Below are 25,790 nucleotides of genomic sequence, written 5' to 3' on the forward strand. Positions count from 1 at the left end.
ATGTGGAGCCTTAAAATATATTGCTTTCTTTGGAAAGTCCTTACAATGGAACTATAACAGGAGCTTCCAGTGGGTAGATAGGAGCAGCCCTGGAGAAGGTTTCTGTCTTCTGCCCAGGAAGATCAGGCTTGAGTTGGATGGATGAGTGAACAGAGGTGGCAACAAAGGAAAAGCAGGTGAATTGAAAGATTTTGAAGCACAGATGAAAAACTGGATAAGGGAAAGATCACTGACAAAGCACAGTAAGAGTACCGAGAATCATTTTGCTGGGTAAAGAACTGTCTGGATGGCCTGGCCCAGAGTGGTAATAAATGGCGTCACATCCAGATGGCCACCCACCACGAGTGGTGTTCCGCAGGGGTCGGTACTGGGACTTGTCTTGTTTGATATCTTTATTGATGACCAGGATGAGGACACAGAGTGCACCGCCAGTAAGTTTGCAGATGACACCAAGTTGGCCAGAAGCGTTGATTAGCCTGGGGGTAGTAAGGCCCTGGGGAGCAATCTGTTCAGGCTGGCTTGTATCAGAAACAGTGTTGCTAGCAGAAGCAGGGAAGCAATTGTAGCTCTGTGCTCAACACTGGTGAGGCCTGCACCTGGAGTACTGTGCTCTGTTCTGGGCCTCTAACCATGAAAAAGACATTGAGGCCCAGGAACATATTCAGAAAAGGGCAATGGAGCTGATGAGGGGTCATGACAAGCTGATGTGTGACAAACCTCACGAGGAGTGGCAGAGGGAGCTGGGATTGTTCAGCCTAGAGAAGAGGAGGTTTGGGGTGAGCTTATCGCTCTCTGTAACTACGTGAAGGGAGACTGTGGTGGGGTGGAAGTTGGTCTCCTCTCACAATTGGACTAGAGGGAATGTCCTGAAGTCATGGCAGGGCAGGTTCAGGTTAGACATTAGGAAATGGTTCTTTTCTGAGAAAGTGATCAGGTGCTGGAACAGGCTGTCCAGGGAGGTGATGGAGTCGCTGTCCCTGGAGGTGTTCAGGAAGCTTTTAGATGTTGTACTGAGGGACATGGGAAATATTGCTAGGTGGACGGTTGGACTGGATGATCTTCAAGGTTTTTTCCAACCTTGGTGATTGTATGATTCTATGATTTTTCACACGTTATGCATAATAGCTGCTTTGGCTCTCATCTGGCATTACAGACAGAATCCAGGCCAGCCACAACTGAGATAAGCTTTTCTCCTAAGTCCTCAACAGCCTGGGTTAGATTTCACCCATGCCCAATCTCCCCCGTAGTACTCCAACACCCCATCACCTGGAATGCCATCTGAATTTAAATGTGGGTGGAAAACTGTACTGTGTGGCCTTTACTCTGCCCTTGGTGGAAATCAGTAAATATTAGCTAGTGTCATTAGCCTGGTAGATATAACAACTTCCCTCCCCTCTTTGGACTTAGGAGCATCTGAGGGGTACACTTAGGATTGCTCCTGCCTATCAGTATAGGCAGTTCTCTGTCCCAGGAAGATCTTGGCAGCTGTCTGTCCCAGCTCAAGCAATGGGAGCACCAGCACTCCTCTTAGCTTTGACTCTATTCCTAGTTGCAGATGAAGCAAGTCTGGAACCGTGAGACCATCTTGTTTTGATTTTGGAGGGGGGCTTTGTGTATGGGTCTGCACTGAAAGATATAGTGCTGAGATGCTGCACTGTTTAGTATCACGGAGCTGCATGGGGGAAATCTTGTTATTAGGGAGACTGAGCAGAAGCAACTCCTACTGGAGTCTCAAACACTGCTGCAGGTAAAAACCCTGGCATTTGCTACTGAAGAAGCTGTTCTAGCAATGTAGTACTGCACCACACCAAAAACCTATAGAAGCCACAAATCTTCCCTTTGTTCATCCTGCGCTGGCAGAGGTGAAATTTGAAGTGAAACTGAAGTTTTGGTCACTGAATTTTCAGTATAATTTCTCACACCACCATTTTGTTTCTGTGTACTTGCTATTGAGCAGTTCTGTCCTGGCTAACGGAAAGATGACAAACATGTAAGAGGCATGTTGCCGTTTCTGGATATGGAAAGATATGGAAAGAGAGCTGCATGACAATTCTGCAGCCCTTAGACATTTCTGACCTCTCGTTTCTACCTGTTCATGAAAGCAGCAGAAATGGATTCTGGTCTGTCTCAACTTCTGGATGTTTCTTAAAAAAAAAATTCCCCCCCCCCCCACTCCTCTCTTCTAGTCAGTACATGGTGGTGTTCCCTGCTGTCATTCACCGTTTCCAAGAGGAGCAGCTCTGTATTCACCTCAGCTCCGTCACTGAGGATGTCCACCTGGCTGTCACCTTGGAGTTGGAAACCCAGAGTCAAACAGTGGTGGAAAAGGACGTGGAGAAGCCAGGCACTTTTGAGTGCATCGGTTTCAAGGTGAGTGTAGCTGTGATTGCTGTCTTATCAGTGGATGCTCTTACACTCACTTCAGAAAATAGTGCTCTCTTGGCATGCGGTCCTTCTCTGCCTTGCCATGGGCTGCAAACAGGTGAAAAGTATTTCCCTACCAATTCATACAAAATGCAACAACTCGCAAAACAGGGAATCTTTCACTGTATAAATAAAAAACTGTTCTTTTGATCTGTATTAGCTCATTTCACCCTACTTAAAGGTTGTTGGAAAACATAACAATGGTCTAAACAGTGAGTGTAAGTTAATGTTTGAAAAATCACAGTGCAATTTAATACATAGGAAATACATTCTTTTCATTCTCACTTCCTCAGAAATCTGTCCTTCCAGCTTCAAGAGGATGATTTTACTCCAAGGCTGTATCTGTACGATAAGTTGTAGTTGCAGTCTACATAGACACTGAGCTTGCTTTATGTTACCTGTAATTGGTGGTGATGGTGCTGAATCCACAAGGAACTGGATTTCACCTTGGTAGATATTTTGTTGGTGACTTGACTTCCTGTCACTGAAACCTTGCTGCTGTAGTTAGCTAAACTAGCGAAGCTGAGGCTGTGACATAACTGCAGAACTTCAGTTACATCTTAGGAGAGCCATGGAGATCTGTCCGGTGCTGAGACTATAAGCTTTCTCTATCTTCCTCAGCACCATACTAAATCAGTATATCTATGTCCTGATTATCCTGTGAAGTCAGCAGAAGCCTAGAAGGGGCTGTCACTTTTAGTTCTTACATCAAGAAAGCAAGCATTTGGTGCCAGGCCATAGAAGAACAAGTCCTGGTAATGGAAAGCCAGGAACACTTGTAGTTAGAAACAAAACAAAACCTTCATCCAGGTAAGTTCAGTCTTTCTGATAGTGAGATACCCAAAGTTTTTGTCTGACCACTAGCTTGTTTCTCGTAATTTCCTTGATCAGTTCCAGATCTGGCCTCCCTGTGGTTTTTCCTCATTTATCAAAGATCTTGCATTTCTGTGAATAGCGAGAATGACACATTTGATTATTCACTCTAACATTCATAAATAAGATGGTACGTAGTCAATGAGTATAAAGATGCTATAATTACAAAATAAACAAGAGAGTGTGGCAAAACAGATTATAATAACATAGATAGAAAGCTTACCCATATCCTGAGCCCACTGCAAAACTCCAGAGGAGGGATCTCCAGAAGAGATCCTTTCCTATTTGCAATCAGCTCTTAAATGGGTCTAGGAGAGATGGAGCCAGGCTCCACCCCTTCCAGCAGCACAGGTGAATTGCCTTCACCTGTGCTCCTGTGGCTGACTCATTGTTCACCTCAGGTGATCAATCAGAGGCTCAGGCAGTGATTCAGCAGTTCCCATACAGATGGTGATTGCTTCTTCTCCCATAATATCAAGTTCACTAAAGACAGATTCACGTAGTGGAATTTGGACTCAGGAATTTGAAAGTTGTTTGAGTGAGTTAATGTCTCACTTCTGGGTTAAGATGAAAAGTCTCTGATGACTCTTTTTCTGTTTTCTTATATCAATCAACCTAGGTGCCAAAGTTAAATTCGTCAGAAACAGTTGCTTCAGCTACACAAGTAAGACATTTCTCTTGGCTGCCTCTCCTCTTACAAACAGGAATTCCATCTGTCTTGCATTTGAACTATACTCAAGGGGGGAGATGCAGGGCGGGAAAGATCATAAGGAGAGGAAAGACATAGAAAGACACAAGCATGATAAGGGGAAAGGCAGAGAAAAAATGAGGAAACTGAGGAATATGGAGTAGACTATGACTAAGGAAAGGAGAGTGGAGGGAAAGAAGGAAGTTGAAGATTTTAGTAGGAAGGGGACCTCAGTTTCTTCTTCAAGCTACTCGAAGTCTTATACAGTTGTTTTTTTCAATTTGACAGTCAGAAGAGGTGATTTTTCTTCATGTCCTGATACACAGCAGTGACAATGTGCTCTTTGAGGGTTACAAGAAGGTTCTGGTCAAGCCCCAGGAAAGCATAATTCTGATAGAGACAGACAAGGCCTTCTACAAACCTGGAGAAACAGGTGAGGAATGAAGGTGAAGAGGAAATGGGGGGCAATGTTCAAAGTAGCAGCCGTATTTGGTGGGATATCTTCATCAAGTGCATCAAGCTAAGCTTGTTGGAACTAGAAGAACGCAGATCTCTATTTTCAGGATTTCCAGGAACAATGTGTAGCAGCATGCACTCTTATGATCCATGCTGCATCAGATGGTCAGCCTGCTGCTCCTGTGTGTCATTCAGGGGAAATGTGTCTTGTGATGCCTAAAAGGAAAGCCAGAAGTCTCCAAAATATTGGAAAATCTACTGTCATTTTTTGCATACTTGTTTACCTTTAAGTAGACTTTAGATTCACTGCGTAGATGCTGTGTGCTTAGTGCACCTCCAAGTTCTATAAATATGGCGACTTGCTCCAGAGTTTTCACAGTATGAACAGACTGCAGAAAGACAAATGACACTGTTTTATACTTTTTTACAATCTTTCCAGGTAAAATTATTTTCTACAGCATGCATGTATGTATATCTGTATGTTTATCTCCTAGACAAATTTCTAGGTGGGATGAGATGGGGAGATGTTATAGGATAGGTGATAGAAGAGCTGTTTGGGGGAAGACCAGAATACTGCTGAAGTAAACTAAGTGACACACAAAAATGGAGCAGAGGAAAGGATAAGAGTATTCATGCAAGCATATATTGCACTCAGAATGCTTTACTCTTTTTCTTTATATTTCCAGTGAAATTTCGAATCATCAACCTTGATGATGACCTTATGATCATTAAAAATGAGGTAAGTATAACCCTGTGCATTTCTAGATGGAGGAGCCTAAGCATGATACATGTTGAAATGCTCATGTAAGGCTTCCTGCATGCTTGTTAAATCATAAGGATAAATGATCTTTGAAAGGAAACCACTCATCTATTGGCCTTTTGGAGAAAGACTGCAGTGCAGACTAGAACAGGAGGTTCTAGTAATATCCTCCTCAGACACGTAACATAGGATCTGGATGGAGCAGAACTTTTCTGGTGTACTGTTTAGGTCTATACAAAACTGAGCTTGTTTCTCTTTTCTTTTTACAGTATCTTCAGATATGGTTGCAGGTAAGTGACGAATATCTGACCACAGGGAGATGTCCGTCTCTTCCACTGTGCCCTTTCACTCCTAGACTGGGCTGCACCAAAAATGTAACCCAATAAATAAGTCAGTTGGAGACCTTTCTACTTGGTCAGCCTGGGTTCTTCATTCAAACCAGCTCTCTATGATGCACATAGCTGAGCTAGAAACAGTAGCAAATCTCAAAAACCTCAAGCCCTAAAACTGGTCTGTACAGAGCGTAAAGCACAAAGCAAAATGATGAATAGATGCAGCACAGCTGCTTGTCTTTCCTATGGTATTATGGTGTTACCACTTCCCAGTACCTTTACTGACAGCCTTTGCAATTCAAGAGTTTAGTAAAAGGATACTGGAGGGAGAAGGAATCTCACCTGTGGCAAGGGGTACTATTTCCTGAGGCAAGGGTAAGTCTTGGTAGTGCATTCTTGTGCCTGAGTATAGTTGGACTACCCATCCTGTCAATTTGATTTGGTGGCTCTGACTGCTCTTTCCCAAATAGGATCCTGAAAATAATCGCATTGCTGAATGGCTGAATGTGAAGTCAAGACATGGCATTGTGGATCTATCCTTTCCCCTGGCCTCTGAAGCAGCCCTGGGAAAATATACCATTTCAGTGCAACAAGACATGGCTCAGAAAACATTCAGTGTTAATGAATATGGTAAGACTTACACAGCAAAAGTGAGGAAAAAACACTGTGGATATCTAGAGAAAGACAAGGGTGATGTGGCCGTGTTCATCAGACCTTTTGCTCTGGGAGAAGAGCAGACAGGGGATGTGGTCAGAACCTTCGGAACTCTAGAGGTTCTGCAGTCAGGTAGGGTAAAATGTTGTAGTCTATCATGTTGTTCTAGCTGTAGTTGGGCCCTGTAATGAGCTCTTGCTGCTGCTCATTGTTTTCTTTTTCTAAGCTAAATATAGTGTTCAGCTGCCACAACAGGAGCGGCATCATATCTTAACCCCATTCAGTTGCAGTGATATGTGTAAGAATAAAAGCCTGTGCTGTTTATAGTGTTTATGGTTCACTAGGTTGGAGTAGAAAGCAGTTCTTCGTGGAACTGCAGCAGCAGAGGGAGGCACAGGCAAAAGGAGTAAGTTCTGTCACAGCACTGGAATGAATAAGTGGGAATATTATATTCTTTCCCCTCTGGACTGTAGCTATAGCAGAATTTCTAATTGGTATCACTTTTTTTTTTTTCCCTTGGTCTGTATCTTTCCAACTTCTGTTTGCAGAGCTGACAAAGACTGAATTAAAGTTTGAGCACCCTCCCTTCATCACAGAGGATGAGTAATTTCAGCTGAAACTATGTGGTAAGTAAGTACTGTTGTGATCTGTCCTTTGGCTCCATAATCACCTCCAGATTGTTAGAAGAAGTGGCCTATCAGTACAGTGGTTTTACATTAACTTTTTGTTGAGGGAGACAAATCACTCTGTCAAGCTAGTTCTTTTTTATATAAGTCATTTACTATGACACTGAAGTATACTAAGGTTGCTGGTTAGAGGGCACACTTGAGACAGTGGCTTGAAACACATTCCCAATGTATGGTAGTGGGATGCAAATTGATTTTAAGGGCTGATGTTTCTGAGCAAGCAAGATACAACACTCTCCTGGGCTCCACTTAACCCTACATAAGGCAGGGGACCTGGTTCAATATTTCTGCTGAAGCAGTTCATTTTCAGACGTGTTTTTCTCTCCTTTGACACAGGTGTACCTATGGAAAGCCTGCTCAAGGGAAAATAGATATTACTTTTATCACATTGTTGCAGTATGAAATGCAGGATTTCTCAGATTCTTCTGAGATGAGGAAGCAACAGAGCTGGGTGGGTGAACAAATAAGATAGAGGAAATTATCACCTGATGAAGATGTCTATTTGCCTGTCTGTCCCTTTAACCTGCCTGATTGCATCCCTAATGCGCAGAAATCTGTTTAATGTAGTTTCTTCCTACTTGTTAGATGTATAGATCAGACAATTTATCTTCCTGTGACTTTACTGCTCAAATACTGTTTTGGCTGCCCATATCTGACTCACTGTTTCAGGAGAAGGTGTAAGCTCTTTAAAAGTAATAGTGTCTTTGGTCTTTCAAGGAGTTTGTATGATATTATGTAGAATTAAATCACTAGTCTATTCAGCCCTGTGTCTGCTCCCACCAACGCATGTGTTATCAGAGCATTAAGTCACAGACTCGATGCACTATTTGTTGCACTGTTCATACAGTTTATAGATCATCTTAAACTTACCAGTGTCCTGTCAAAGATTATGCCCAGTGTTAGTTACACTTTTTTGCACATCTATGCTCATTATATGCTTGTGGTTAAGCTGCAAGCCTAGTTTTTCTTACAGCTTTCAGGTGCATCTTTTTGAGGCTGAAAGTCACAATAAAACATTTTAAAATATCACGTCAGCTAGCAACAAGTCTGAATAGAAAAATCCAGATGGATTGCTGCAATATTAAAAATTCATCCAGTAGCAAATTATCTCCATCTGAAATGCTGTAGTCTTAGCTGTGCAAAACGCCAAATGAGTGCCAGCTTCCTCTCACACATCATGCAATAATCCCTGCAAGGTTCTCAAGAGAACTCAACAGGCACAATTAAAAACACTTTGTTCACCCCACCTCTCATGGCAGACTGTCTGTACCCAGTCGCTGTTTAATGCTTGGCACAGCTCTTGAAATCTGTAACTGGCTGGATGCCAATTTTTAAAATAGTCACATCAGAGAGACGGTTGTGATTGGAATGCCATCATGTCAGCCTTTATTCACAAGGGCCAAAAGATTTTAGGGAGGAGGCTACCTCTAGTTCAGATGGAAACATAGTCACTCAGGTGCAGGATCTGGGCTTAGTGCAGTCTCCTTCTGAGTTTGTTTTAGACTTAATTAACCACTGTATAATTTAACTGAAGAACTTTTTAAATGCCACATTTTTTTTAAATCCAAGTGTGTGAGTTTCTTCTCTTGCTGTTATCCATGACGGATTTGTGCAGTTATAGGTTTTGAGCTTCCTTCTGTTCCATAAGTATTTAGAAATATTTCTTTAGGATTACCCACCATATATGAAACAGCTCCTCTACCTCCAGATCATCTTTCTGTTTGTGTTTCCATTTCTCCAGACAGACAAAAATGGTTGTGCTGAATTTACAGTAAAGACAAAGGCTCTGGAATTAAATGAATCTGACAACTACATAATTGTGATAGGAGAAATGGAGGAAATTGGAACAGGTACTGGAGAATATGCGAAAAGTTTCATAATTCGCAGCAGGCTTCTTTCTTTGTTTCAAATTTTTTGGCTTTGACCTTCCTGCAGTAGTTCTGTCTTCCATCATGATGATGGTCTCTATTCTAGTACTTCTTCTATCTATTATTACCAGATTTCCCAATCCTCTCTACCCTTCATCTCCACATCTACCTGCTAGTGGATGTCATTTTAGTGATTGCCTGAACACCAAGGTGTTTCTTAGCTAGTTGCAAAGCCCTGGAAATGTCATGGAAAAAACCCTCACATTTCTTTTTAATTGTAGTGCACCATCCTGACAAGCAGTTTGTACCCAAAATCTCATCCTCTCTTTTCCTAAACCTCAGGCAAGTCTGCTTATGTACACTTCTGCTGTCAGGAATCTCATTCTGCTCCTTTTTGGTCTGCCACAATATTGACTATAAGGTGGTAGGTTCTCAGCATGAATGTTAATGTCCCATTGATGTGACAACTGGAGGTGTCCATTTTTTGGAGTGCCACACTGTGAGTGGGATTCTTCAGGTCACTTTTAGGTACCTATGGTAGTAGTTGTCTATAAGTGAAAATGATCTGATTTCCCTTAATCAGCAATAAAGAGAAATAGGTGCTTATATGCACCCCCTCATAATGCAGATGTCCCCCAAAAGACTGAAGGAATTACACACTAGAACAGTGTATTTTCTTTTCTAAATTTGAAAGTTGTATATGGCTTGGAAGTATCATCTTGTCTTCTGCTTCTCTAAGAGCACTGCTAGAGTTTAATAGATTTCTTCTCTCTCTAAATAGGAGCACAGACTAAAGATTTTTCTGGAATTTCTATTGTGACAAGAATGAAATCTATAGAGTTTATCAATCTCCAACCATTCTACAAACATGGACTACCATACACAGGGCAGGTAACCCCCATGGGTCCCTTCTCTGAGGATACATCATAGATCTTGTTTTCTGTTGGCAGAAGGAAGCAATCTTTAGTCTATGACTGAAGCCCTCTATAAAAGCAATTTCTGTTCATCACCCTAACCTAGCAATTTCCCTGGACAGGAATTTTAGGACCAGCTGCAGTCTCTGCAAGGCTCTTCAGGAGCAGCTCTTGAAATAGACATAGCTCTAGTCTGTGTGGTATAAGGATATGGGTGTGGTGGAAGCAGGGAGATACTACTCCCTGTATAGCCTGTGGACAGCCATGCAAGTGGTAATTGCAACTTGGCAAATCACTAAAGCTTTGTGTATCTAATCATATCTATTCACTAACAGTCATTTCTGATTCAAGTTCCCAGGATGATGCTAGGACAGATGTCCCACGGGGCTAAAAGCAGTTCTATCTGGGCCAGTACTAACTATAGCATGAACAAAAGAAAGAAACAGCAACAGTTAAGTGGCTGGAGACAAGACAAGACTTAGTGTTCTAAGATTTTGGAGCATTGTCCAGGAGAAGGCTTAGGATCTGAGGAAATTTCCTTTTCCACTTCCAATGTATGTGTGTTTTTTGGCTACACTAGCCTTTATTTCTGGTTTTGAACTGCTATGCGTAAATCCATATTTTATTTGGATCCTTCCATTCTGTATGAAACATAGAAGGATTTGGAAGGACTAATGATAGAGAAAATATATATATATATATTAAGCACAGATAGAACCTTGGAGTGGAGTACAATGGGAGTACTAACTTCCTACTTTTGTCTGCAGATGTTCTGCCACAGTAATAACTCTGCCCTCTGAAATGAAATGGTCTACCTAACAATTGATGTAAATGATGAGAAGACACACCTGTCATTCCTCACAGATGAGGAAGGGAAAGTCCACTTCTCATTGAATACCACCAGCTGAAACAGCTCACTTGTTTCATTGAAGGTGAGCATCAGCCACAGAAAAAAAAGATCAGTGAAATAAGGAGGGATGGAAAGGAAAGTGGAAGACATCTGAGGTGTGATGCACAGGCTTCTGGCTCCTGATCTCATCTGACTATATCTGTAGAAGCATCTTTAATTACTCTCTGATTCCATCTTCCCCAAGAGACAAGAGGCTTTGTTGAAACAGTTCAGCTAAACACTCATCAAAGGTGCTCTGCTGTCCTGAGCTGGAGCATGATCCTAATCCATCTTTTGTATCCCTCTCACTTTTCTAAAAGTGAGTGACTTCACTAAAATCATTCTTTAATCTGACCACTTCCTCAGATGAAATCTCTCCTTTTTCTCTGGGATGTGCTGGAGATGGCTCAGCAGAACTGCAGTTGACATCTGTCTTTGCTGAAGTCCAATTCAAGCGGCTGCTGTCTCCCTGCAGCAGCACATATCTTATTCAGGCTCAGCCTGGCAGGTAGCTATTCTTGACCTCCTTTTCAAAACCACACTTTGAAGCACTTGTATACTCTTCACAACTTCTGAATTCATTGTATCCAGCCTGGCAGTACGTGTGTATTCCCACTATCTGTATTCTTGCAGATGGTATGGGATTCATGAGCCAGTAATGTGCCCTCACAGCCCAGAAAGCTACCCATATCTTGGGCTGTATCAAAAGAAGCATGGCCAGCAGGTCGAGGGAGGTGATCCTGCCCCTCTACTCTGCACTGGTGAGAACTCTCCTGGAGTATTGCATCCAAATGTGGAGTCCTCAGTACAAGAGGACATGGATCTGTTGGAGCACATCCAGAGGAGGGCCACAAATATGATCCAAGGAATGGAGCACCTCTCCTTTGAGACAGGCTGAGAGAGCTGGGGCTGTTCAGCCTGGAGAAGAGAAGGCTCTGAGGTGACCTGGTAGTGGACAGGGGAAGCTACAGGAAAGTAGAGGGGAGCTACAGGAAAGGAGACAGACTCTTTAGCAGGGTCTGTGGTGATAGAACAAGAGGAAATATCTTCAAGTTCTGAGAAGGTAGATTTAGGTTGGATATATGGAAAAAGTCTTTCACAATGAGGGTGGTGAGGCACTGCAACAGGCTGCCCAGATATGTGGTTGATGCCCTATCTGTGGATACTTTCAAGGCAAGGCTGGATCATGCCTTGGGCAACCTAATTTTGCAGTGCATGTCCCTGTTCATTGCAGGGGCATTGGACTAGATGATCTTCAGATGTCTCTTCAAACTCTAAGGATTCTATGATTCTATGACTCTATGATTTTATGTTTTCTCCTGAGGCAACAGTCTATCCATGGTGAAGTTTCCTAATTTTGTCTGGGCTCTGTAATCTTTTCAAACAGGCTCTAGGTTTTGTTCATAGGCTCACAGCTATTATTCACAAAGTCCTAGATTCTCTGCAAGGAATAGAGTTTCATCATGCAAAGGTTCTTTTGCTGCCTGTTATACTTCAGGGCATATAATGAGAAATACTAAGAGAAAATTTGGGTGTTATATTCATGGTAGATGGTTAAAAGTTGATGTTGTGTGTCCTTACAAAGATATAGAAGGAAAAGGAAGATTGGGACAAAATATTGAATACTTTTATTAAAAAAAAAATTAAAAAATTTTTTGCTAAAACTTCATAAGAGACAGTGTTATTGACTTCAGTATTGACCTTACACAAAAGAACTTTTAAAACATACCAGATATGTAATCTGCCAAGTAGCTCAGGTACAATCTTAGTGTTTTCAGTTGTCTCAAGCTCTTGTCATGTCATACCAATTGCTTATTCATGTTTTTGTACTCCGAAGGGCACCTACTACCTTGAAAATTACACCATGGACAATTTTGAGCAGAACTCAGGGACTGGGGAGAGCTTCCACTGGCTGAAACCTTTCTACTCTGAGAGCAACAGCTTCCTTGAGATCAAGGCCAGGAATGATGTGATGCCCTCTGATCAAGAGCAGAATGTGCAAGTGGACTATATCCTTAATCAGAATAAACTCAGCTCTGGAACAGACCACATTGATTTCTACTATCTAGCAAGCAAAGAAGACATCTGAATCTCAGGGCAAGACCATACTGCTATTTTGTCCTTTTCACAATAACATGTAGATACTATTAGGAAATGTTAAACTTATCTGAGGCCAGTAAAACTGCTTTGTTTTGCCCAGTGCTCTTCAACATCTTTATCAATGACTTAGACAATGAAATTGAGTGCACCCTCAGCAAGTATGCAGATGACACCAAGCTAAGCAATGCAGTCAGTATGTTGGAGGGAAGGGAAGCCATCCATTTTTAAGGTAAAAAAAAATTGTATCTTAGTAACATGAAGATCAGATTCCACTGGTGCTTAATAGCAGCTGCTGGTGCTAGACTCTGGCTACATAAGTAGCCACTTCTCATGGCCTAACAAACACCTCTGAATTTCCTTGCCAGAGATGCTATCAACATCTTTGCTGATGAGATTTTTAGGGCACGTCCTACCAGAAGAGCTTCTGTGACAGTAACCGTCAAACATTTCCTTCTCTCCCCTTTCATTCTGTTTACATTCTCATGCTTGCAGAATTCAGGCCCTTCAATGGCTCTTCTTTTTGCTCTTCAGGTGATAGCCAAAGGCAGGATCCTTTTCAGTGGAAAGAAGCAGGTGCCAATCCCGCAGCATGAGAGTGAGTACCTCATGAAAGATATGTGCACATCTCAGGAAAGCGTGACTGCCAAACAATGCCAAATACTATACATGTTACTATTAACCACAGGCAGGGGCTATTGAAAGAGTTGTTAGACTGTGGTCCACCTTATTAGATCAACACAGTTACCATTATGATTGGTGCAGTGGCCTTCCACGTGAGTGTCCTTCTCCAGTCTTGTCTAATTGATCTAATTAGATCTAATTGATCTAATTCCTGACCTTGTGACTTTGCTGCTAGCTTATATCTTTGAGAAGATACAAAACTTTGTAGTTCATCTGCTTACATAATGTGCAGGAGGAGGGAAGAGAAATATTTTTGCCAACCTTGAGGATTGGCTACCATTCTAAAATTATTGTTAATCTGCAATCTGTGGCACTGTATGAAGTGTTCCTGTTTACAGGTAGAAAATAATGAATTCCCTCTTCTGATTCCTGTCTCCAGTCAGCTGATTCTAAATGGCATGGATTCAAGTGAGTCCTTTTCCTCTGCTCTTTTCTCTTCTTTCCTGCATTGTACAGATCTGCATGGTTCCTTCTCATTAACTCTAACTATTGGCAATGGCTTCCTGCCTGACATCAAGCTTCTAGTGTACACACTCTTCTTGGATGGACAAGTAGTGGCTGATGTGGAAGAGTTTCAAGTAGCCAAGTGCTTTAGACACAAGGTGAGCAGAAATGCAAAATGGAAGAAGAGGGCAATCACATCACTGATATTCTCTGGTCTGTTGTTGTTTCTGGTTCTGTTTTATCTTTAGTCAAAAGGTGTAAATTGGATACCTGCTAAAACTAATGTCCAGTATTTTTTGTCTGAGAAACAAAATAAGTAACCTCCTTTTTCTCTAAATTCCTAGTTTTGCCCTCTCCTGCACTGAGTGGCAAGCCCCTCCCAATGAGTAAATCATGCCCCTTTGAACACTGTTTTCTCCCTACGTTCCCCAGTGATCTGAAAGCGCATTGTCCTCTATGCTCTCCCTAATGTAAAGAGAATTCTGCTAACCTAGCTACAGAAGAACTCTCACTGCCTAGGCTGTCTTGAATCAGCAGGAGGTGGCTGCAAAGAAGTAGGGGAATTATGACTGGGCTGCGTACATTGCAGCTCCAGCAACCTTTCCAGTGGTTTTCCAGGATGGACTCTCTCCGCATCTCATCCCTTCCCTATTCTCTTTCATTCCACTGCCCATACACCTAAGACTCTCTAATGATAAGTGCCTGATCCTATCTCCTTTTGCAGGTGGAATTGGACTTCTCAAGCAAGCAGGAAGTCCCAGGGTCAAAAGTCAGTCTGAATCCCGAAGCTGCTCCAGGATCCCTTTGCTCTGTCCAATCTGTTGACAAAAGCGTCCTCCTGATGGAGAACAATACTCTAACAGCAGACACAGTGAGTACAGCCTGCCATGACTAGCACCCTAATGTCTGCCTGCCTTCTGTCTCCGTGCTTTGACAGGAGGCTCCTGGAAGGAGAAGGCCCATAGGCCATTCCTAGGCCCAGATGCATTGTTATGTGGCTGCTCTGGCATTCTCCCTCCTAGGTCTTTTCTGAGTAGTTATGTGTTCTTCATGTTCCTACTGCATTTGCCTTGTGCTTTGAATCTCAACCTGGAGAGTGATGGAAGCTGCACACCACTGCCAGGGTAGGTCAGGAGAGCAGCTTCAAAGAGATGCTGGTGCTTACTGCTTAGAGGAAAAGTTCTTTCCTCACATTAACCTTCCTTTCTCTTCTGTCTGCTACCAGGCAGAGAGGCTAAGCTAATCTTAAGTATGTTCTGAATTTTGAATAGTCCTTTGTGAAGTTAGGAGCTGGACTCGATGATCCTTGTGGGCCCTTTCCAACTCAGGGTAGTCTACAATTAAAAAATCAACTTTATGCTGGTAGGGCCCTTGTGTCCTTTTATCTCAGATACTGCTGAATTATAACTGCATGACTCAGGCTGAGCACTCAAGCAGTTCTTTAGAAAACAGAAGCCAGGGGACAAAACCCATACTGGCCATGAGGTGACTGGTGAAAAGTGGCCAGGATTTTGTTGGCACCCAGGTGCATTTTGAGAATAATTCTGAGAAGATTTGAAGAAACTTATCCTTAAAGCAGTGCTGTGGTTCGATTGAATGAATTTAAGACTTATTAGAACAAAAACATTGCAAGAACTGAAAATTTAGAAGTGTACCAGAGATGATACACATGGGTATGCCTCACACAAAGTTGTAAGATAAGTTAGAGTAGGCCAGCCTGTTACAAAGAACCCTCATCCAAATCTGGAAGGACTTACTGCAGCTGTAGGTAGGCACCTCAGTGTGATCTGGTGTTCTCTTTTACAGGAATGCTGTTCTAAGGCACAGCACTTACTTCTAACAGATATATTAAATAATACTCATCAAATTTATAAGTCAGATATGCCAATGCCTTACACTCAAATTGAGATGTGTCTTATCCGGATTTTGCACCTTAGAGTTAAAAGGCTTGAACTGCCAGAGGTGAAGATCTTGAGCCTAATGGTTTCTTGCCTATATCCACTCCTTGGGCCTCATGTCCTTAAGCATAAGATGGCTCAGTGCCAACTTTGTCAACTATGAAGATTTATGAAATAAAATATAGGGCTATAGTCCAAATATTTGGCTCATTCACACAATCTTGTTGGCCAGTTCCTCATAAAGACCTCTGTTTTTCCTTTGCAGTTATATAAGAAGGTTTTTGATGACAGTTTTACAATTGGAGGACGAGGGTTCCCTTATCACCTGGAAGACTTTGATGCATACCCTTGTCTGCCCCAGCAATCCAGTCTCATTAAAAAGACTCAGATGGGAGCACCATGGTACCAAAGTGATGCTGATGTTTTTAATTTGTTTAAGGTGAGACTCTGCACTTGTGTCAAATTTTTCCTGAACCAGTGATTGCCACTGTGCCATCCTGAATGCCTACAAATATTTAGCCTTAGTAAACTTCAGCTTCCCTGTCATTCATTGCTACAAGTTATCTGTGTCATGTTTTAATCCAGTGTACCCACACTCACTTGGGGATTATGGGGAAAGTTAAAATTTAGGAGTGAGGACAATGCATTCCTCATGCACTGCCCAGAGTTGTAGAATAATAGAATGGCATGGAAGGAACTTTAAAGATCACCTAATTCCTACCTTTCTGTCATGGTTACCAATAACTAGATCAGGCTGCCCAGGGCTCCATCCAACTTGGCTTTGAGCACCTTCAGAGATGGGGCATCCACAACTCTAGGCAATCTGTTTTAAAACCTCATCACACTCTGAAGAAAGAATTTCTTCCTAACATCTAGCCTACATGTCACCTCTTCTAGATTAAAGCCATTCCCCTTTGTTCTATTACTATCAGACTACATAAAAAATCAGTCAGCTTCCTGTTCATAAGCTCCCTTCACTTACTGGAAAGCCAGAACATGGTCTCCCCAGAGCCTCTCTTCTCCAGGCTGAATAATCCCAACTCCCTCTGCCTTTCTTCAAGGGAGAAGTGTTTCTTCCTTCAATCATCTTTATGATCTTCCTCTTGACCTGCTCCAACACCTCCCTGTCTTTCTTGTGATGAGGGCCCCAGACCTGAATGCAGTACTGCAGACAGGGCCTCACAAGGGCAGAGTAAAGGGGGACAATTAGCTTCCTTGCCCTGCTATCCATGCCTCTTTTGATGCAGCCCAGGATACAGCTGGCCTTCGAGGCTGCAAGTACACACTGCTGGCTAGTGTCCAGTTTCTTGTCAACCAGAACCCTCAAGTCCTTGTCCACAGGGCAGCTCTCAATGTCTATGTATATGTATACAAACAAGCAGAATCTTAAAGTTTTTTAGCTACCAACAACTGCCTTATGAAACTTGCTATAATATGAAAATATCTCAAGATATTTTCAACATTCCTTATTGCCTGTTATTTACCACTGATTTACTCTCTTTACTGTTTTCCCAGTTACTGCGCATGAAAATATTTACCAATACTAAAATCAAGAAATCAGTTTCCTGTGTGCAACAAAACTTTGAGAGAAAGATGTTGTCTAATACAGACAGTGTTGTGGGTAAGCGTATGGGATCTGGTGAATCACTGCCAGTTCATGCCAGTCTTATACCTCAGATGATGCAAAGAAGCCCAAACCACGGACACATTTTCCAGAAACTTGGATTTGGGATTTAGTCTCTGTCAGGTTGGTAATAGCCTCTGCCTGCCTTTTTCAGAGATCTTTGGAAACTTCTGACTACTTCTAAACAAGTTTTCACTCTCCTCCTGCTGTAGTGGTGAAGGTCAAGCATCTCTCCAAGTTACTGTACCTGACACTATTACAGAATGGAATGCTAATGTCTTCTGTGTTGCTGATAGTGGCTTTGGGATTTCTCATTCAGCTACACTTAGGGTCTTCCAGCCTTTCTTTGTAGACCTGTTTCTGCCATACTCTGTGATACAAGGAGAGATTTTCAGCCTGAAAGCCACTGTCTTCAACTACCTCGAGGACTGTATCCAAGTGAGTATTTCCCAGTCCAATATTTTATGTTAGAGCAAGAGTAAAAGCCTAAAGGCAAGCTATTAGCTATATACTGGTATCTAGGACACAAAACACAGCCTCATTTTTTGTGACTCATGATGTTTGTTCCTTTGATCATTGCCTGGTGCTAATTCTATGCCAATGTATGTTTGTACACCTCAACGCACTCAGGTGCACACCACCCTCATAGAGGCTCCAGAACTAAAGGTGGATGCCTGTCCAGGCTGCCAGTTCACCAGCTGCCTCTGTGCCAGTGAAGCAAAAATCTTTGCGTGGAATGTGACACCCACTAGACTGGGTGAGGTTAAGCAGAGGGATGTGTGGTAGCTAGTGGGAGGAGGTGTGAAATTTGCCTGCCCCTCTGTTTGGTTCCATCACCTGTATGTACAGAACTCTGCTGCAAGTGCTCAGTGATGCACTCTCGTGCTTCTTGCAGGCAAAGTGAATATCACTGTGAGCAGTGTGGCAGAAGATTCGCATAATCTGTGTGATAACAGGGTTGCTGTGACACCATTGCAAGGAAAGACAGACACAGTGATAAAACCTTTGATTATGAAGGTTAGTCAGATCAATGATGGAGAATACCTGGGGACAGTGTGTTATCCCATGAAGCATTAGCAAGAGGAAGTTTAGATCTTTCTTGGAAACAGACAGGCCTGCAGAGGCATGGAGACTTCCTTTCCTACCTTCTGAACCACTCTTTCTCCACTTGCAGCCAGGAGGCATTCTGCAAGAGAAGACCCAAAATGCCTTTCTCTGTGCAACAGGTATAGAACATAATTCACTGACTGCTATCAGGATGGAAGGGATGGGGATCCTCCAGGTACCCAGAGGTGGGGGGAATTTGTCCAAGAACGAGCACCTGTGCCATGCCTGAGAGAACAACTGTAGTTTCTTCATATCTATCTTCTGCCTGGCGTTTCCTGTATGAGGCACATGTTTTCAGATCTCAGCTTTCATACTCAGTCTCGTGGGGTCCCCTTTGGGTTGTCTCAATTGAGTGTGATAACTTTTCCATTGAGTGAATTTCTGGCTTTTCCCTTCCTTAGATAACACAGTCTCGGAAGAATTCTCCCTGACCCTGCCTGCAGAAACACTGGAGGGATCTGGCAGAGCCACTTTCTCTGTGATTGGTGATAAAGGCTTTCCTTGCTCTTGGGCCCTAGTGGGAAAAGATTGCACAGTGCTTTGGCCTGTTCCCAGTTCCCCACAAGATAATCTGAAGAGTGTGATGATGGCCTTAGAAATGTGTATCAAGTAATCTTTTTCAGCAGTTATTCCTTTCATATGGAAGGATCTTAGGATCCCAACTGTCTGGAGAAGAAGGAGCAAAACACGATATCTCCTCTTGATGTCTCTCAATCATCCACCTAAAGCAACCAATAACATCTCTCTGGCTTATCATCTGGCTTGTCTCTATAATTCTTTTCCCTCCTTGATACCTCAGAAATGACAGTTCTCTTAGGATTTCCTCAGATCCCCTGAAGTTTAGCATTCCCTGCCTCTTCCCAGAATGATACGACTTCCTTTGCTATTCTGGACTTATTCAGGAGGGGCAGGAAGAAATCTAATTGTGATATTACACACACCAGTTTCATGAGGACCTCTTTTTCAGGATTCCAGCTTAGAGAAGGCAGGAGTCCTTTCATTTTATATCGCTGAATACTTTTCTTTCTCCTTACCCTCCACCTCATATTTTAGGGGATATCATGGGCCCAGCACTTCAAAATTTAGATCAGCTGCTTAAGATGCCATTTGGCTGTGATGAACAGACCATGGTTCAGTTTGCACCAAACATCTTCATACTCCAGTACTTGAAGAAGACTAAACAATTGGACCCAGAAATTGAAGTTATGGCACTCTACTGCCTGAGAACTGGTAAATGTTGTCCTTTCTTCTATTTTTTGGGGGAAAAAAAAGTGCTGTAAATGTAAATCTGTAAATTTGTTTAATGTATGAGTGCAAGATGAGTGGAAGCAATGCCAGAGTAGTGCCAAAGAAAGAGATCACTGAGTATAAGGGAATGGTTTCAAAAAAGGTAAAGCATCTTTTTGAAGAATCATTATTTCTGTCTCTGGATATTGTTGAAGCCTATTTTTCTCAGGAGGGTGTAGGTAATTATTTCCATTATACTGTGATGCCTGAATTTCATTCTCTTATCAGTCTGATGCACATACAGTTCCTTGTGGAAACAGGGTAACAGTTGCTACTAACTGGAATAAGGGGTGGCCATAGCAGATAAATAATTTAGTTAGTGTTTGCTTATGTCTGATATAATCCAAATTTAATACAGTGCTAGTGTCTTATTTTGCAAAGTACACTGTATTAGGATTTCTCTTTGTCCCTTCCGAGAAAAGCCTTTTTAGCCATTCCTACTGATCTTTCTGTTCACAGTACGGTGTCAGTGTTGCTTGGAAAGTGTGGGGAGGTGAAATGGCTGAGCATGTCTCTACTCTGCAAAATCAGCTAATAATGTAGAGCAGCTGCATGGCACACTTCAGTGATGCTGTGCAACTTTTTCTTGTCAGTCTGATACTGTGGGATGCTCAAGGCATTTTGATGTAGTAAGTTTGGTTCAGTGTCTCTGTAGGAGCTGATGAAGTCTCTTGCTGTAAAAGGCTTCTTCCTACACTAAAAGTACAGTTTGAGTTGGTACATGTTTTCATGCTCAGAGTTGCTTTTGCCCCTGTCTTCATAGGTTATCAGCTTCAGCTGCTCTACAAACATGATGATGGCTCCTACAGTGCCTTTGGGAAGTCTGACACCCAGGGCAACACATGGTGAGTGACCAGAGTTGGTACTGTCATCCCAAACCTAGCATCCATTCTATTTCCTGGCTGTGACATCTGTGCTCTGCCCACAGGCTGACAGCTTTTGTGGCCAGGTCCTTTGGGCAGGCCAGCTCTTACATTTACATCAGCAAAGATCATGTGCAGGATGCTGTCCTCTGGCTGCAGAAGCATCAGTTACCCAATGGTTGCTTTCAGAGTGTGGGGAAGCTCTTCAATAATGACTTGAAGGTATGACTAATGGGAGTAGGAGAAACCCAATATAGGGACAGGGTCAACTCCCAGGCTCTTCTGCTGCGCACAGTAGCGCAAAGCATGGTTTAACTCAGTTAAACATATTCCCTGAGCAGAATGAAGCATAGCCTAGAACAATATATATTTTCTCTATGTGAGTTTTTAATCTCTGTTGAGCATTCTCTTTTTTTTTTTTTTTTTTTTTTTTTTTTTCCCTCTAGATAAATGGCACCATGACTGATTGTGCCAAGGCACATTAGGGGTACAGGGAGAAATATTTGTATTCTATAGTGCTTGTACAAAAAACTCTGGCTGGATTGTCCCTCTTCTCATGCATTATGATCCACAATAAAGACTCCAGATAGGCCTAACTTTGTGCTTTAACATGGAATGATCTGAAGACACTGTTGACCCTTCACTGCCCACCAAGTATTACTTTTCCTGGAGCCTGGCACTCCCAGATTGATCCCTGCACTGTAGCTGGAAATGCACAATGAACATGCCCTGATGCTCGAGTACCAAACAACTGGATATAGTGCAGCAGTACGTGGGTTCATGTGTTCTGTAAAGGGAAAAATAATCAGGACTAGTCAGATTGCAAAGTCACCCTACTAAACACAAGGCACAGTTTGAAATAAAATAGGCTGACATTTTAGCAAAGTAAAGGGTTCCCTTTTTCCATCCCTCCCTTCCTTCAATGCAGTACAAACTAAAACCAGAGTGTACAGATAGACTATCCTAATCTGATTTCCACTCATTTCTCAACATGGGCTTTCTATTTGAATAGATATTTTGGGGCACAACAAAGTTCCCTCTCTTTGCACTTTGAAGTTTCTGCTGTCAGTATGAATAATGTCTCACAACATTGTTTGTGATGCAGTCTTGTCTCTTCCCTGAGGGTGCTTGCAGAACTTCACTGGGAATGCTTGTCCTCTGATGGGGAAAGAGACTTGGATTACTGTTTTCCCCTTGTTAACCTGTAGCTTCTCACAATCAAGTGATTTCTATACAAACTCACATCTTGTATAGAAATCCTGCATCATAAAACCTTTGTTCTAGTGTTTACTTGTAACGTATTAAAAAAATAAATTAATAACTTACCACCATATCAAGAATGCCCACAGGCGTGCTACTATACTCTGGTAGTTATGTTATCCATAGGCGGTTTTGGTAGTTAAACAATGACAGTTCACATAATGTTTGAAGTCAAGCAATATTCATTTTTGTCTGTCTGTGTGATTTACAGGGTGGTGTGGATGATACACTCTCACTAACAGCCTATATAGCTGCTGCCCTTCTGGACCTCCAATTGGAGAAGAATGTAAGTCACATTTGAACTCTTTTAGGGCTTTTTAACATGGATAATGTTTTCTTGCTGTCACTGACCTGATTTGTAGCAAGCAGAGCATCTATGATTCCCAACTAACCTTAGGGGAACAGTTGTCACTGAAAATGATGCAGGGCTTGCAGGGAAGATGTAGCTGTAATACTAAAGGATTGTTGATATATTGAGAAATTTACTTTAAATTCATTCCTTTCTCAGGATATAATGCTGAATAATGCCTTACGTTGTCTTAAGAATGTTACATTTGATGAGACCAGCCTTTATGTCAAGGCCTTGATGGCTTATGTATTCACACTGACCAAGGATGTGGAGATGAGACAGGAGCTTCTGGATAAGTTAGAGAAAGAAACTGGTAAGTTGTTGCCTTTCAAAGATTTGGATTTCTTCTCTTTGAATTCACAGAATTGCAGGAGTTGGAAGGGGCCTCTGGAGGTCATCTCGTCCAATCCCCCTGCTAAAGCAGGTTTCCTGTAGTAGACTGCAGAGGAAGGAATCTAAATGGGTTTTGAAAATCTCCTGAGAAGGAGACTCTTGCAGCCTCTCTGGTTACCTTGTTCCAGTACTCTGTCAACCTCAAAGTAAGTAACTTTTTTTCTCATGTTATTTTGGAACTTCCTGTTTTCCAGTGTTTCCCATGATACCCCTTAATTCTTATCCATGAATTCTCAATTCATTCATAATTCATCCCTAGGTAGAACTCAATACATTCCTGTTGCTCTCTCACATGAAGAGCAACTCTATCACCTTGCCTTGCTGACTTATATTTCCTAAAATGTACGTAGACATCCATGACAACATTCTAGTCATACAAACTGTCCCATCCCATCTTCATGACTGCAGTGAGAATATGGCCCTGTGACAACACACAGATGTCTAGTTCCTCCAATTTATTCCCCATGCTGTGCACCATTGGTCCCTGGTCTCTTAAAGTCAACCTACGCATTCTCCGCTTAATGACAGTGATGTGAGCTACAGTTACAATCCAAGAGCTGTTATACTCACAGCATATCACTGAGGAAGCAGTGCCTGGCTACATAGTAATAACAAGCGTGGCTTCCTTATCATAGCTTGGAATATGGCATGTGAAAACTAGTTCATCTCTGTCACCACTAACAGAAACATAGCTTTGAGTATACACACAATGGAATAAAACCAGGACTGCGCTCTTAATAAAAAGCTTGTGTTCAGAATCAATCAGATCCTAGCAGAACTGTTTCTTAGAAGAATGAGAATTTGGGGTCACATCTGCAGCCTTGATCTCTCTGTGCTTCCGGAGGAAGAATTGGAGCCTTGCATATTTTCAGAGAACAAAAACCACTGGAGAGATTGGCTTCTGTATTCTGGGTTTCTCCAGAAAGTTGCAGCCATTTCTGTTGTTGTAAAGGAAACTGCCACTCCTCCAGATATAGAAGGGCAGGATGAGCTAATGTTCATCAGGGTCTAAAGTTTTTCTCTCCCACACTTTTTTCTCTATGCATCAGCAGAACATCTGACATCAGATTCCAGTAGTGAAGAATCTTCCTCTATGATTGAGATAGTAGCCTATGTCCTTCTGGCTCATGTTTCCAAACCAGATTTTGCCATCAATGAAAGTGCAGTCAGCAGGCTTGTGCACTGGCTCAGTAAACAAAGAAATGCTCTTGGGGGATTTGCTTCCACACAGGTAACAATCTGGGGAAAGTTATAGGGAGAGATACTGTACACAGAGCGATACGTGTATGTTGTGTGTGTGCATACCTCTCCAGATCCATCCTTTGCAGAGAGGCATACATGAGCCCTGCTTGCGAAGGGGTATGCTGTCGGGAAGTTGTTTGTTTGTTTGCGGGATCACCCAGGACTAGAACTGCTAGTCCCAGGGCTCAGAAGCCATGCTCACCACATACAGAAGTCATATAGAAGCCCGTGAACTCAATGGTATATATACCCTAGTTGTATCAGAGCATGATTCGGGGCCATTAGATGTGTATTTTTCCCTGTTGTGCCTGATGTAGAGTGCTGGATCTTGTACTGCTTTATTGCATAGGAAAGTGAGTTTCTCTTTACTTTCAGGATACGGTTGTTAGCCTGCAGGCCCTGGCTCAATATGCAGCCCTGATTCCTCATGCGGTCAGAGATGTAAAGGTGACAGTGAAAGGCAAAGAGGCTTCTCCACTAGAGTTCCATGTGCACGAAAATAATAAACTAGTCTTGCATCAAGCACCTCTCCTTGAAGTCCCAGGGATGTACACAGTACAAGCAACTGGCAGTGGGTGTGTATACATACAGGTGAGTATATATAAGAAACAGAGCTGTTAAGTTTTGCCACTAACTCTATAAGTGAGATTTTGATCTAAGCAAATGCTATAGCCTCAAGCTCTGTATAGGATTTTGCTTCTTTCTTTTTGTGGGCAGTGTTCTAGCTAATATGCTTTCTCAAGCCTTATTTTATTTTATTTTTAGTAAAAACTGAGACAACGTTGGACTGAATGGGACCTTGTATTAAGATATCTGAGCCTTCAAACCTAGGGCTATGTTTGTAGGCTTTATGAGACCCTATGGGCTCAACGTAGCACGTCTGGACAGAAAGAACAGCAGGAGCAAGCTGTGTTAGTTACTGGTTATCGGTTTGTTAAAAGCTGGAGGCACAAATAGAGCTTTGGCTCATGCAGGAAAGTTCCGGGGTACTTGACAGACATTGTTTCTTTTCTACCAGAGCACTCTCTACTATAACACCCCGCCACCAAAAACTGAAGTTGTCTTTCCCCCTGGATGTGGAAACAGTAACACAAGAATGTGATGGTGTCAGGAAACAGTTTGACATCCACTTATCAGTTAGGTATGGGATTCTATGATGCTTTTCCTTCATCAGAAAACAGTGAGAACTTCCACAGTATAGCTAGAACCCCCTAAGGGTTCTATTATCTTCTAATACCTTCTATTTTTGACAAACACTGGGACAGACTGCCTTCTCCGCAGATTCAAAGAAGATAATGAAAAGAGAGCTAAGGCCTGGGAAAGCAAGGGAACGCATTGGCAGTGGTTTCCATAGCCCTGTGTCTCAGCACAGTGCAGCACAGCAGTTCCTAGAGCACTGGCAGATGAGACAGCCAGTGTTCTCAAGAACCAGAGTTCCCAGCACAGGGAGAATTTGGAGGCATGGTCTGAACCAGTGTCTTGATTTGCATTCTCCATGCCTACTGTCCTGAAAGAGGACAATGCCAACATCTTCCTTTTGTTGGGTGAGAAGACAAAAGAATGGGAGACCCGTCCGACGTTTCAGAATCACTTTCTTTTCTGTTCCTTGAAGTGAGACTGCTGGACACTGAGGTTATGTTTTGGGGTGGATATTCAAAATGACTGTTTTTTTGTGTTGTTTTTTTTTTTTTTAAATTGTTTTAACTCCAAATTATGTCTCTGTGGAAAGAAAGCTTCTCTGTTAGTTTACCATGTCTTCTTTCACTCCTGAGCTCTCTTGAAAATATTTAGACATTTATTTAAAATCAGTGTTACGTACTGCCACCTTAATTGGTAAGAAGGCAGAATTAAGTTCTATGCTTCTCAGGTACAGTGTAACAGTCCAGACAACAAGTAGGTTCTGTCATGTCCCAGAGGATAATAGGGAAATAATTTCTTAGCCTGTTAACTTAAGACTCAAGTTGGAGTTTTCAAAAGCAGGCAATATTTATTTTTGGC

At 42.3% G+C, this 25,790-nt stretch overlaps 2 protein-coding genes and 1 long non-coding RNA gene across 7 annotated transcripts; 2 read left to right on the forward strand and 1 right to left on the reverse strand.

Moving 5' to 3' along the window:
* Nucleotides 1-1,472: 1,472 nt before the first annotated feature.
* LOC125687919 (alpha-2-macroglobulin-like protein 1) lies at nt 1,473-13,138 on the forward strand. 5 transcript variants are annotated; one of them, XR_007374513.1, is made up of 12 exons: nt 1,473-2,370; nt 3,917-3,961; nt 4,274-4,418; nt 5,128-5,180; nt 5,471-5,491; nt 6,004-6,163; nt 6,736-6,813; nt 7,210-7,324; nt 8,615-8,723; nt 9,523-9,632; nt 10,423-10,587; nt 12,382-13,138. XR_007374513.1 is itself a non-coding variant. In XM_048933277.1 (8 exons), exons 1-7 carry the CDS (start codon nt 2,044-2,046, stop codon nt 6,792-6,794), a joined length of 810 nt encoding a protein of 269 aa, XP_048789234.1. In that variant the 5' UTR covers nt 1,473-2,043; the 3' UTR covers nt 6,795-6,813; nt 12,382-13,138. The 5 variants fall into 5 exon arrangements, 1 of the variants encoding a protein (XP_048789234.1); XR_007374514.1 differs by having other exon boundaries at nt 8,619-8,723; XR_007374515.1 differs by lacking the exon at nt 7,210-7,324.
* LOC125687920 (uncharacterized) lies at nt 1,769-3,747 on the reverse strand. Its single transcript, XR_007374517.1, has 2 exons — nt 3,521-3,747; nt 1,769-3,369 (listed from the first exon to the last, which is right to left on the reverse strand). It is a non-coding gene; the product is annotated as an uncharacterized LOC125687920 (long non-coding RNA).
* Nucleotides 6,809-25,162, forward strand: LOC125695440 (alpha-2-macroglobulin-like protein 1). Its single transcript, XM_048949889.1, has 23 exons — nt 6,809-6,813; nt 7,210-7,324; nt 8,615-8,723; nt 9,523-9,632; nt 12,382-12,612; nt 13,176-13,239; nt 13,782-13,927; nt 14,494-14,640; nt 15,933-16,069; nt 17,322-17,414; nt 17,504-17,729; nt 17,922-18,048; nt 18,187-18,308; nt 18,466-18,517; nt 18,800-18,883; nt 19,452-19,628; nt 20,449-20,530; nt 20,614-20,770; nt 22,020-22,094; nt 22,317-22,470; nt 23,600-23,781; nt 24,168-24,383; nt 24,811-25,162. The coding sequence occupies exons 1-23, from the start codon at nt 6,809-6,811 to the stop codon at nt 24,892-24,894; spliced, it is 2,895 nt and encodes a 964-aa protein (XP_048805846.1). The 3' UTR covers nt 24,895-25,162.
* The last annotated feature ends 628 nt before the right edge of the window (nt 25,163-25,790 follow it).

Source organism: Lagopus muta, chromosome 1 (assembly GCF_023343835.1).
Source record: "Lagopus muta isolate bLagMut1 chromosome 1, bLagMut1 primary, whole genome shotgun sequence".
NCBI lineage: Eukaryota > Metazoa > Chordata > Aves > Galliformes > Phasianidae > Lagopus > Lagopus muta.